Raw genomic sequence first — 14,412 nt, forward strand, 5'->3', positions numbered from 1 at the left:
CCAAGGGCTCCAACAGGAAAAATAGCCCAGTGAGGAAAGAAAATAAGGAAAGTACAGTATAAGAAAAAATAATTAAAAATCAAAATAAAATATTTTAAGAACAGTAACAACATTGGAATAAATATTTCATAAATAAACTATAAAAACTAAAAAAAACAAGAGGAAGAGAAATAAGACAATAGTGTGTCCGAGTATACATGATGCACATTACCATTTGATGTAACATAAATGGACTTTTACATTGCCTAATTATCTTTCTATATTGGCAGTAAGCGCACTCTTTTGTCCTCTGTCCATACCAGGCTAGTTGTGCGCTGGTGAACCACAGCATGTTGACGTGTTAAGGAGTGCTCGGCACCGGGAGAAAGACTGAAGTCTTGCACTCATTTGCTAACAGCAAGAACACATGGAAGTTTATCAATAGGTGGATGTTCAAACTCTGGTGACCAAGCATACCCAAGATCCCATTCATTGGATCTAGTCTTCAAGGTACACTATGTTGACAAGACAAAATGCTCATAATCCTGTTCAGGTGCGAGCAGAAACAAGAGAAGGACAAAGTCTTGTGAATGTTCAATAAAAGCGAGACCTCGTGGGCACTGCTAGACGAGCACTGAAAAGGAATCCCAAGAAGCATGAGTGGGCACAGTGCCGTGCTCAACAGGAGCTTCTCGAGTTCCACGGGAAAGCTTTGTACATCATCAAGACGTCAAATTATGCCTTTTTCATTCATGTGATGAATAGTTTGTGAAAAACAATGTTATTCCGAAAGTTCCTTGGAACTTTGGAAAGAATGAAAGACATCCTTTCTACGTTCTGATGGACTGGCAGTTCAACAATCATGTTGAGGCAACAAGGTCCTAATACACAAGGGCAGTGCCTGCAGATGTAACTACAGCGGCCACCCATTTATGCGAGGCGGCAAGAGATGACATCAATTTGTGCTTGGAAGGAGTACCTTCTAAGACCAAAGATGGCCACAACGTCCTCAGAGCATGGCCACCAAGGCCAACAACTGGAAAGGATTTAAAGGATTTGCTCTGAGAAGGAATTCCACCAGTTTCTCAAGGGGAAACAGGTTAAACTTTCCCCTCACGAGCTTGTCCTGAAGTTAGATAGAAGTCTGTCACCTTTCCTAACACCACAACTGGAGGAGGCTGACAGGGAAGGATCCACGGGCAGGGTACTACGGTTAGGAAAATGAGGCTAACTTCCTGGACTTCAAAGGAAGACCCAGAAGGAGAGAAATCTAGATTAGACATCTTCTTCCTTCTCCTGCTGTATGCCAGCCACTGGGAGAATGGCCACACCCACATCCAACATTCCTCACAGAGAAAACCGAGAGAGCAATTATGACCCCTGCAGGATGGACAAAAAAAAAAAAAGGGGGATAAACCAACAACACGCTTAGGAAGATCCAACTGCTACGATTGGTAACTCCAAGGCAGATATGCATATCTACTGCAGTTTCAACATCAATAATTACTCAAGGCGGAGCTAAGGGTGTCGGTATAAAACGACCCCAATTAATGACTCATACACTAACGTACCTATTAATAGTGTTAGCTATATTAACAGTAACCACATCAATAAAAACGTTTATAATATTAAACGTACTATCATCAACTCTGATACTAAGAGGAGGCCTGAATAACTCGTGATCGTATAAAAACGGAGAACGGGAAATTCACCTCTCTTACTCGAGCTAACAAAGAAAACGAGAGAAGGGATAACTCATATCTGTAGAACAGGGAACGAGCAGTCTCTGTTTTCGCTCTCAAGGTTACATAATAAAAAACTAACATCACACAATAAAACAAGAAAATTAATAAAATTGATTGCTTTTCTTAGTAATTGTAATAACCAAGAACGAAGAATAACGACAACGTAACAAATAAACAAGGATATAGTCTAAATCGAAGCCTCTGAGGCGAGTACAAACTAACAGACTAAATCGCTAAACTTTAATTCGCTATTCTTTAAATCGCTATTCTTCGTAGGTCCAAATTGGACTTGCAAGCAAATAAATACCATAGTAAAAACTAATAAAAATTAATGATAACACAAAAAGGCCATAAAACGTAAGTGATATAACCTAGATGACAGAGTACCAGATGGGCAAAAATAACTAGAATATTTACCGAAGCGAACATAACCCAAAATGGCTGCCGATACCTCGGCAGGACAATCGCTTCCAAAACTAAAAACCACCATATTGGAAACAGAACAAATGCCCGGTACTGTCAAAAGCTGCCAAAACAAACTATGGTACTTAACATTGGTAAGGGTGAAGTAGCAACGTCAGTCATGTTGAAATAACGAGAAACTCTTCGAAAAAACACTGTGCCCAAAAAACTCAACTTGTATGCAAGTTCCAAATCAGAAGGATGACCTGGTGAGCGCGAGTGGTGGGTGTCGGTAGGGTAACCCAACTGTATTCTCTAGGGCCTGTCACGGCCCTCCCCCTTTGATGAAGGGATTATCTAAATGGAAGACAGCCTGTGAATAGTGTTTTACAAACGCCCTTGTTAGATATACGACACCAACAAGGTGCTCGCACGAGGGTTGTAACCTCTGCATTCCATGCTTTTAATTTTCTCTGGTATATTTGGAAGATTTATATCAGAAAAAGTACAAAGGACTTTTTAGCCGGCCGTCACAGGTCGACCCAGAAATATATTCTGAAGAGAAAAAGCAAAGAAAATTAATTCAGCGAGGTTAAGGCACCAAGAGTATGTCAGTACGGATCGGCAGCAGAAATCAAAGTGAGCCGGTAGTGGGGTGGGTCTTCCCGCCGCTTGCGAATAACTACCAACACCTCGATATAATTTTGACAGCAGTTTTTCAGCTTTGCTGAAATGATACTTCTATTAAAGGACAAGGTTTGTATTCATAAAGGAACAAATAAATATTCTGACTTTCTGTGACCAACATTTTGGAAAAGACCACCAACTAATAATGAATACAGTATCATGCAATAAAAACTACACATACGTCTTAAATAATCAACAGAATTCTTATCATTCAATTCCTATAACATACATTCCGATATAGACAATAACCACTAGCTGAAAATATATCAATAATGACCTCATTAACACTAACTATATTAAGTTTCCCTTTAATTTTCAGATACATATGAAAATCATTTACGTTGTTTACGTAACATTTGATTTCATAAGTCTCACTTAGGAAATTTAAGAAACTATAGATACGATTAACTTTGATAATTCTAATACTGGACATATACTTAGTTAACCCCTTTACCCCCAGGGTATTTGGAAATTTCCAACCCTTAACCCCAAGGGCTTATTTTTTTTTCAAGCACATTTTGCAGTATATTTTTTTTAAATTGCTCTAACAGCCTTAATTTTTGTCATAGAGAGATCAGGTTGGTCTCATTCTCTTGGAAAATGCCCGAAGTTTCTCAAAAAATTATCCAAAACATGCAAAAAAAATTTTAAATAGCAGTTTTTTGCAAGGACGTACCGGTACGTCCATGGGGGTAAAGGGATGAGTTTTGTGAAACGTACCAGTACGTCCTTTGGGGGTAAAAGGGTTAAATGTAAGTTAAATTACTGAATCTAACAGAATTTTAAGTGTATTCGTTCATTTTAAAAGCTAAGATATCCGTTCATAGTCTTATCTATTCCTACTCCAAATCATACCGAAAACAAACTTTTGAAGTTGCAAACACATTGTAAAAAGCTCATTATGCATAATCTTCATAATTGCAAGACCACTATTGACACTCACCAACTGCGGAATAGCAAGAATCACCTACAACCTTCAGTGCTTTGGTGAAATTGGAAACCACATTTGCAGTTTGTTTAACTTCTTGCATAACAAAGAACGTCTTTTCATATGCCACCTTAATCTCCTGAAAAAAAAAATAAAATTATTGTTACACGAGGTAGTCAATCAATAACAAAAATAACTTTACAATGACTCTTCTATTATTATTATTATTATTACTTGCTAAGCTACAACCCTAGTTGGAAAAGCAGGCTGCTATAACCCAAGGGGCTCCAACAGGGAAAATAGTCCAGTGAAGAAAGGAAACAAGGAAAAATAAGATATTCTAAGAACTTTAACATTAAAATAAATATCTCCTATATTAACTATAAAATCTTTAACAAAATGAGAGGAAGAGAAATAAGATAGAATAGTGCCTGAGTGTACCCTCAAGTAAGAGAACTCTAACCCAAGATAGTGGAAGACCGTGGTACAGAGGCTATGGCACTACCAAAGACTATATTATACATTCATCTAAATCATGCAACTTCTTTTCAATGCAGTTAAAGTATGTGAAAATACAATAAATTTCTCTTTAATAATATATATTGAATGGTACTAATCTATAAGTTTAACCAGAACTCTAAAAGGAATACAATTTATTTGAATACAAGCAACAAGTTGCAACATTGATGATGCTGACTATATTCTCTCAAGAGATTTGTATACAATCACTTTACTTATATCTAAAGAATAGTTCACTTTACATCTAAACTCACCTCCATATACTGATTATAATTTGGTTTGGATCTTAAAATGTTCTTCTGGAGGTCTGTCAGAGTCTTTGTAATTTCTTCATCTATCTTTGTCTCGCCAGATTTGGCTTCACGAAATTCCCTTAAACATAAAAAAGACAAAATTATCAATATTTTTTTATATCAATGTAAGAAATGATTTAACAGTTAGAGTGGATATGAATGTGTTGAGGTGGTTTGGCCATGTTGAGAGAATGGAAAATGGCTGTCTGCTAAAGGTGATGAATGCAAGAGTTGATGGGAGAAGTATAAGAGGAAGGCCAAGGTTTGGGTGGATGGATGAAGTGAAGAAAGCTCTGGGTGATAGGAGGATAGATGTGAGAGAGGCAAGAGAGTGTGCTAGAAATAGGAATGAATGGCGAGTGATTGTGACGCAGTTCCGGTAGGCCCTGCTGCTTCCTCCGCTCACCTTGGATGACTGCGGAGGTAGCAGTAGTAGGGGATTCAGCGTTATGAAGCTTCATCTGTGGTGGATAACGAGCGAGGGTGGACTGTGGCACCCTAGCAGTACCAACCGAACTCGGTTGAGTCCCTCGTCAGGCTGGGAGGAGCATAGAGAGGAAAGGTCCCCTTTTTTTTCCCCTTTTGTTTGATGTTAGCTACCCCCCACAATTGGGGGAAGTGACATGGTATACATTGTATGTAAAAATAACATAAGCTATGTTAAATAAGGATCTACACCAATTCTTTTCTATAGGAAAATTCTTGAAAATGTAGACGCAGCTTTACAAACACAAAAGTATATTTTAATTACTGTACTTAATATCATTCGATTCTCGACATAATGTATAATCTAAAACAAAGTATTTTTTACTACTCCACAGAAATTAATTTTGATATAGTAATACCTCAAGATACGAAATCAATTCATGCCGGAGTGGCTTTCGTAACATGATTTCTTTGTATAACGAAATAAAATAAAACAGAGCCAAATACATTTGAATCATTCAATATACCTAACCTAACTGACTGAATTTCGTTTCGTAACCTGAGTACTTTTTTGTAGAGCTGCGAAAAATCTTTGTACTGCATGTCGTTTTGCATGATGAATTTTCCGTATACAGAAACTTTCGTATCCTGAGGTATTAGTGTATTTCAAACAAAAGTAAATATAACTATGCATATAAAATATTTATTTTTCTAATAATAAGCAATCTCATATCGTCACCCTCATAAACTAACTGCCAAAGGCATTTTCTCCACTTGTTGGAAAATAAAAAATAAAAAAACTTTCCTTTCCTAATTCTTTATATCATTGTCTTGAGTTTCAATTCACAAATTCTTAACAGAAGAATTTGTGAATTAGAATTTGTTAATTGAAGCTCATTACAATGATATAAATAATTAGGAAATGAGAAGGTTTTTTTTATTTCCCAACAAGTGGAGAAAATGACTTAGGCAGTTAGTTTATGAGGGTGACGATATATACAGTAAATATCAGCAAGAAATAATTCTGCCAGAAAGGAAGCCAGTTACAATGGCAGTCCTGGAATAAATATTTGCAAATGAGTACTCAAATGAGCACTTAGTTAACAGATTTCATTGCGAAATCAAAGCTGTTATAAAAGTCTTTTAAAATGTTATTTTTATAATAAAATAAATTTTTGAATATACTTACCCGGTGATTATATAAGCTGCAACTCTGTTGCTCGACAGAAAACTCTACGTTAAAAATCCGCCAGCGATCTCAATGCAGGTAGGGGGTGTACTTCAACAGCGCCATCTGTCGTGCAGGTACTCAGTACTCAATGTAAACACAGAACTCAATTTTCTCCTCGGTCCACTGGGTCTCTATTGGGGAGGAAGGGAGGGTCCTTTAATATATAATCACCGGGTAAGTATATTAAAAAATTTATTTTATTATAAAAATAACATTTTTCAATATTAAACTTAGCCGGTGATTATATAAGCTGATTCACACCCAGGGGGGTGGGTAGAGACCAGCAATAATTGTTTACATTATTATGAGCTAAGGATTTTTTATTTCATTTTAGCAGTTATTCAAAATAACAAACATAAAATAAATAAGTACCTGGTAAGGAAGTCGACTTGAACAATTACTCTGCCTTTTTAAGTACGTCTTCCTTACGGAGCCTCGCGATCCTCTTAGGATGCTGAGCGACCCCTAGGAGCTGAAGTATCAAGGGTTGCAACCCCTACAACAGGACCTCATCAAAACCTCTAATCTAGGCGCTTCTCAAGAAATGACTTTGACCACCCGCCAAATCAAGTAGGATGCGAAAGGCTTCTTAGCCTTCCGGACAACCCAAAAACAATAATAAAACATTTCAAGAGAAAGATTAAAAAGGTTATGGAATTAGGGAATTGTAGTGGTTGAGCCCTCACCCACTACTACACTCGTTGCTACGAATGGTCCCAGAGTGTAGCAGTTCTCGTAAAGAGACTGGACATTCGATAAAAAGACGCGAACACTGACTTGCTTTTCCAATAGGTTGCGTCGATTATACTTTGCAGAGATCTATTTTGTTTAAAGGCCACGGAAGTTGCGACAGCTCTAACTTCGTGTGTCCTTACCTTCAGCAAAGCTTGGTCTTCCTCATTCAGATGGGAATGAGCTTCTCGTATTAACAGTCTGATAAAATAGGATAAAGCATTCTTTGACTAGGCAAAGATGGTTTCTTAACTGAACACCATAAAGCTTCAGACGGGCCTCGTAAAGGTTTAGTTCGTTTTAAATAGAACTTAAGAGCTCTTACAGGGCATAAGACTCTTTCTAGTTCATTTCCAACCATACGATAAGTTTGGAATATCGAACGATATTGGCCAAGGCCGAGAAGGCAGCTCGTTTTTGGCTAGAAAACCAAGTTGTAGAACATGTAGCCGTTTCGGATGAGAATCCGATGTTCTTGCTGAAGGCATGAATCTCACTGACTCTTTTAGCTGTGGCTAAGCATACCAGGAAGAGAGTCTTTAAGGTGAGATCTTTCAGGGAGGCTGATTGTAGCGGTTCGAACCTGTCTGACATCAGGAATCTTAGTACTACGTCTAAATTCCAACCAGGTGTAACCAAACGACGCTCCTTCGTGGTCTCAAAAGACTTAAGGAGGTCCTGTAGATCTTTATTGTTGGAAAGATCTAAGCCTCTGTGACGGAAGACTGATGCCAACATGCTTCTGTAACCCTTGATAGAGGGAGCTGAAAGAGATCGTTCTTTCCTCAGATATAAGAGGAAGTCAGCTATTTGAGTTACAGAGGTACTGGTCGAGGATACGGATACTGACTTGCACCAGTTTCGGAAGATTTCCCACTTCGATTGGTAGACTCTAAGGGTGGATGTTCTCCTTGCTCTAGCAATCGCTCTGGCTGCCTCCTTCGAAAAGCCTCTAGCTCTCGAGAGTCTTTCGATAGTCTGAAGGCAGTCAGACGAAGAGCGTGGAGGCCTTGGTGTACCTTCTTTACGCGTGGCTGACGTAGAAGGTCCACCCTTAGGGGAAGTGTTCTGGGAACGTCTACTAGCCATCGAAGTACCTCGGTGAACCATTCTCTCGCGGGCCAGAGGGAAGCAACTAGCGTCAACCTTGTCCCTTCGTGAGAGGCGAACTTCTGCAGTACCTTGTTGACAATCTTGAACGGAGGGAATGCATATAGATCTAGATGTGACCAATCTAGGAGAAAGGCATCTATATGAACTGCTGCTGGGTCCGGGATTGGTGAGCAAAATATTGGGAGCCTCTTGGTCATCGAGGTTGCGAAGAGATCTATGGTTGGCTGGCCCCAGGTGGCCCAAAGTCTCTTGCATACATCCTTGTGGAGGGTCCATTCTGTTGGAATTATTTGTCCCTTCCGACTGAGACAATCTGCCATGACATTCAAGTTGCCTTGGATGAACCTCGTTACTAGTGATATGTCTAGACCTTTTGACCAGGTGAGGAGGTCCCTTGCGATCTCGTACAACGTCAGAGAGTAGGTCCCTCCTTGCTTGGAGATGTACGCCAAAGCCGTGGTGTTGTCCGAGTTCACCTCCACCACTTTGCCTTGAAGGAGAGACCTGAAGCTTTTCCAGGCCAGACGTACTGCCAGTAGCTCCTTGCAGTTGAAATGCATTGTCCTTTGAATCGAGTTCCATAATCCCGAGCATTCCCGACCGTCTAATGTCGCACCCCAGCCTACGTCCGATGCGTCCGAGAAGAGAACGTGGTTGGGAGTCTGAACAGTCAGGGGAAGACCCTCTCTTAGGTTGATATAGTCCTTTCACCAAGTCAGACAAGACTTTATCTTCCGGAAACCGGGATCGAGACCGCTTCTAGCGTCTTGTCCTTTGTCCAGTGAAAAGCTAGATGGTATAGAAGAGGACGGAGGTGTAGTCTTCCTAGTGACACAAATTGATCCACGGATGACAGTGTCCCTACCAGACTCATCCACAGCCTGACTGAGCAGCGTTCCTTCTTCAGCATCTTCTGGATGGATAGCAGGGCTGGGGGCTGATCGTCTTGTTCAGCAACGTCCTCATCAGAGGGTTCCTCATCGAAAACTGATGAGGAAACGGCAACGGAGTGGGCAACGTCTGACTCGCTGAATCCGGTCGCACTGGTGGATGCGTGACGGAGCCGGACGCAATATCATGGAACTGCTGCACAGTCTGTGAACTGTCAACAACCATGGGTGCGCGAGGAAGTACAGCGTCAACCCAAAACTGTCTAGACCGTCTGGGTTGTGCAGTCAACACCCTACCGGGTTGCTGAGGTTGACGCACTGCGTCACAACAAGTCACCTCTGCTGGTTGTTGAACGTCCTGAACGTCAACAACCACCTCCGAGCGTCACTTAACGTCAACGTGCGGCTGGCAACCCACACTGGGTCGCATCGGTGGAGGAACCACCTCAACTGGCAGACGCGAGTAGGTTACCTCAGCGTCAACAGGGCACACAACCGACCGGTTGGAAGGTTGTTGGCCAGAAGGAGGAACCACCTCAACTGGCAGACGCGAGTAGGTTACCTCAGCGTCAACAGGGCGCACAAACGACCGGTTGGAAGGTTGTTGGCCAGAAGGTTCTTCTCCGCATTTAAGTCCTCTATCAAGGACGCAAGCTTGGACTGCATGTCTTGCAGCAAAGCCCATTTAGGGTCTACGGGAGCAGGTGTGGCAACAGACGGGGTTAGCGACTGAGGCGGAACCGTTTACCATCCCTGAAAGCCTTGTTATGTGTGACATAATAGTACAGCAAAACTTCAAAGGCTCGACAAAAGCTGAGAAGTTGACCTGTAAACAACTTGGAGCGTCTCCTGGCTAGGCGCCAGGGCGAGTCTACCAGAATTGAGAAGTCTATCTGGGCAGAGGCATGAACTCCCAAGCCGAGAACTACTCTCGTGTCATATCAGACTCTCGCTCTATAAGCCAGTTTAAAAGAAGGGAAATCAAAGGCTGTATCCCTAAAACTCCTCCTGGTGCAAAAACCAGTCGCCTAGCCAACGTAACGCTCTCTAGGAGAGCGAGAGAGCACTAGCTTAAAAACAACGGCTTCGAAGTAGCTAGGCCTAGTGTAAGTTCTGACGTTAAGGCGAACGAGGAGCAGCAGTTACAAGATCCGGACGAAGATCCTTAAAAAAAAATCATCATGATTTAATTAAAGTCCATAGGAGGCCAAGCAGCTTAAGGCTCCTCTCCATCTGACAGAGTCCTCAAGGGAATATCAGTAGGAGGGAGAACAGCAACTTCCCCATCTACAGGAACCTTGTCCGAAAAAAGCTAGGTTACCTCAGTGTGTCTCTCACTGGTGCATTAGTAGCAGACCAGAAGGCAACGTCATGTAACTGCTTGACAGTCTGTGAACTGTCAACAACTGAACTGTCAACCACAACAGGTGTGTGAGGACGTACAGTGTCCACTCGAGACTGCTTTGACTGTCTATACTGAGCAGTCAAAACAACTCTAGAATGCGGAGGTTGACGCACAGCGTCAAAACAAAACAACTTAGACTGTTGTTGTACCTTGCGAACGTCAACGGAAGGTTCCGTGCGTCGCTGAACGTCAACATGCGGCTGGCAGGGTACACTGGAACGCATGGGTGGCGGGACTCTCTCAGCTGGAGTGCGGCAGAAGGTCGCCTCAGCGTCCACAGGACGCACAACCGTGGTTGGTTGTAGGCTAGAGGTTGGTGCAGTGTCAACCTTCTCCGCACGAAAGTCCTGCATCAATGACGTTAACAAGACCACTTAGGGTCTACAGGAGCAGGTGCGGCAACAGACGGTGTGACTGCCTGATGCGGTACCGCTTTGCCTCTCTTAGGAGGTGAGCAGTCGTCGGAAGACTGCAGCGAGTCCGAACTGACCCAGTGGCTATAACTGGGCCGTTGGACTTGCGCGGAATGGACCGACTTGCGCTTAATAAGCCGCGAGACCTTGGTCCATGGTTTCTTACGAGAAACCTCTTCCGCAGACGAGGAATAAAGGGCTCTCTCGTCTTAGAGTGGGTGGGGCGATCTTGGGTAGATACGCCCGAAGCCACAGAGGGAAAACGTCTGTTCGTTGATCAAGGCCTCTCGAACCCATAAGTCGTTCGACATTACTTCTCCCCTGGGCTTGGGAGCTTGCAAGAGGTCCCGGACTAGGTGAACGACAGGCACGAACAGACGAACCCTCGGACGCAACACTGTAACACTTTGCGCATATCACTTTATCGATTTTCTGTTTTGCACTTATTTCACTGAAATCAAAACTTTTACTGATTTCAACCTGAAACATGCAATTCTACCCTTCATTAAAAGGTAGTAATTGCGAAATCAGTCGTAAAATGCAGCTCATTAATACTAGCAAAAAAAAAACAGAAAACATATATTAAGATAAAAAATTCAGTGGCTGGGAAAGAGACTAAACGCTAGTTCATATAAACTACGTTTTCAATCTCTCACCGCACATAGCCTGGGGACAAGAATAAAAACCTAGAAACGTTTTACCTTCCTCCCCGTACAGAGACTAGGGACGAGAGTAACACGAGAACAACGTTACCCGCTTGAACGGAACGTTTTCTCTCCTCTCTCTCCCTCCGTCTCTATCTCTCTCTCTCTTTCTCTCTTGATTTCGCACCTAAGAGAAGAGAAGAGCCCAATTATATATCGTCAAAAAAACATGTTAATTGACTAAAGGAAAAGAACTGAAAGGTTTTCCAAATAAAAAGTTCCTTTAATTTAGAATTTAAAACATTTAAGCTAAGAAAGAATGAACAAAACGTCAGAATCGATTTACTCTTACTGCAAAGTGAAACCGTGATACACTCTCTCTCTATCGTAACGATAGAGCGCAAGTTGAACGTCCTGAACGTCAACAACTGCGTAGTCTAAACGTTAGTTCATCTTTGAAAACAGTATGAAGACTATCAAAGAAATTCTTTCATAAAACATTACATTTAAAAAGTTTTAAATTCTTTAAAGGCTAAATACGATATAACGGGCTCAACGTTGATTAACTTCGGTTCCAAGTTAGGACCGCCTACTATCAGGAAAGGTCGCATATAAGGGATTTTGACGTAGGAAAAATCTATTTCTGGGCGAAGGACCTGTGCCGCCCAGTGAATAAGCTCCATTTAGCACTTATTCTTAGGTAATTTACTGCTAAATATACCAGAGAAAAAATGTAAAGGAGTGCTAGGTTAACTAGCTCGCTCACCTATTGGTGTCGGTATAAAATTGGGCGTATATTCCAGAGGTCCCGCACTATTTAGATTAATCCACGACAGAGAACCCCAATAGAGGAGAGCCGTTCAACCTCACTCGGTACTACTAACAATGCATCCGCTCAGAACCCAACTCCTTAGCACCCAAAGTTTGGGGACTCTAAGGGAGAGGAGCTGGGAGGGTTCACTGGGCGGCACAGGTCCTTCGCCCAGAAATAGATTTTTCCTACGTCAAAATCCCTTTTCTGGGCTCGAACCTGTGCCGCCCAGTGAATCTATACAAGAAAAAAATGTCACCAAACTTGCAAAATAAAGGAAAAAACATAAGCGTAAGAGAAATACAGGATGCTTTAATCAGAGATGAGTACCAAAAAACAATTATAAGGGTATCTTAAATATGAACATAAATCCAATAAGGTAGGTATAATAATGCCGTGAGTGATAATATATACAGATACTCAGGAGCATAAAATTTACAATTATAATAACAGTATTCAGGTGCGAGACCAACGAATACAATAGGGTATAAATGAGGCAGGTAAGAGGGAGAGATAAAGAGTCAAGGCATTAACCTGAGAGTTACTCGGGAGTAACTACGCTCCCTGCGGCTACTGTAGAAAATTTTAGGGCTTCCAAATGTTTAAGGTAGTGTTTCTTGAACACTGACGGTGATTTCCACCCTGTATACCTGGAAAGGTCTGTAAAATTCATGTGGTGAAAGAAGTTCACCGAGGTGGCAACCGCCCTGATATCATGTGCAAGAGGAAAAGAGTCAGGGTTAGCTTGTTTAATAAAATACAAAATTTGTTGCCTGATCCCTTTAATAGTAATGGTACCGCCTTGTTCTCTAACGAATAGAGGCCCCGAGGAGTTAGAGGAGGTCCGGGATAAATAAGACCTAAGAGTAGTGACAGGGCACAGCGACGGATCTTGCGTGAGGGGAACAATTTTCCAGGAGGTCCATCTGTTTTGAGGGTCTTCATTCTTAGCCAAAAAGAATTTGTTAGGAGAAAGAAGGACCTCTCCTGAAGGCAGAAAGTCAATATGACCCGGGTCTCTCGACAAGGCTGCCAATTCAGAAATTCTTGCCCCGGAAGCCAAGCTCACTAGGAAAAGTGTTTTCCTGAGAAGGGGCATGTAATCACAAGAACTGTTAATGGTATCAGAAGCCAATTTGAGTACGTCATTAAGGAACCAGGTCACCGGGGTAGGACGAGTAACCGGTTTCAGTCTGGCACAAGCTTTCGGAATTGAAGCTAACAAAGAGTCGGTTAAGTCTATGTTAAAACCCACTAGGAAGATCTTTTTCAGAGCCGATTTAATAGTGGTGATAGTATTGGCTGCCAGACCTGATTCTAATAAAGATCTAAAGAAAGTGACTGTAAGGTTCAAGTTCATACAGTTCACGTCTGAGTCTATTAAAAATTTTGCCAACTTTTTAACTGCAGAGTCATACTGGCGGATGGTGGAATCCCGTTTATCCGATTCTAGGAACAAGGTGTTTTGAGGATCAATATTGGCACCATGCATAGCCGCAAACTTCATAAAGTCCATAAAGTTAGGGCGCTCTGAATGTTTGAGAAAGCGTACACAACGCATGTTTGTACTATCTGAGACAGAACCGGATTGGGTATCGGGTGAGGGTATAGTCTCAACTCCCGCAGGAGAGGATACCAGTTGCTCTTGGGCCAGTTGGGTGCAACCAAGGCTACTTGTCCCTTGAAGGATCTCAGTTTGTCTAGAACTTTCAGCAAAAGATTCACCGGGGGAAAGAGATAAATCTTTTCCCAGTTGTCCCAATTCTGTGACATGGCGTCTGTGGCGTAAGCCTGAGGGTCTAGATTGGGAGCCACATATACTCTCAATTTGTGGTTGGATTCCGTGGCGAAGAGGTCCACTTGGAGACCGGGAACCTGAGAGAGAATCCACCGAAATGACTTTAGATCGAGTGACCATTCCGATTCTAGAGGGGAGGTCCGGGACAGGGCGTCTGCCACTACATTCCGGACTCCCGCCAGGTGGACAGCTGAAAGATGCCAACGGTTCGAGGCTGCTAGGGAGAATATGGCTACTAGAACATGGTTCAGAGGCCCTGACTTTGACCCGCCTCTGTTGAGGCAGCGGACCACCACTTCGCTGTCGAGGACCAGACGAAGGTGTTGTTTCTTGGGAAGAGCGAGACGTTTCAGGGTTAGAAGAACTGCCATGGCCTCTAGCACATTGATGTGAAAA

The 14,412-nt window shown here is 42.2% G+C and overlaps 1 protein-coding gene across 1 annotated transcript in view; it reads right to left on the reverse strand.

The window, feature by feature from the left end:
• LOC137648764 (muscle M-line assembly protein unc-89-like) overlaps positions 1 to 14,412 on the reverse strand; it is a 35,863-nt gene that overhangs the window by 1,164 nt on the left and 20,287 nt on the right. Inside the window, exons 4-5 of the mRNA XM_068381887.1 lie at positions 4,515 to 4,632; positions 3,757 to 3,880 (exon numbers count right to left, since the gene is read on the reverse strand). Coding sequence (XP_068237988.1) covers positions 3,757 to 3,880; positions 4,515 to 4,632 — 242 coding nt within the window. The remainder of the gene's footprint in view (positions 1 to 3,756; positions 3,881 to 4,514; positions 4,633 to 14,412) is intronic.

This window comes from Palaemon carinicauda, chromosome 10 (genome assembly GCF_036898095.1).
Source record: "Palaemon carinicauda isolate YSFRI2023 chromosome 10, ASM3689809v2, whole genome shotgun sequence".
In the NCBI taxonomy this organism is placed as follows: Eukaryota; Metazoa; Arthropoda; class Malacostraca; order Decapoda; family Palaemonidae; genus Palaemon; species Palaemon carinicauda.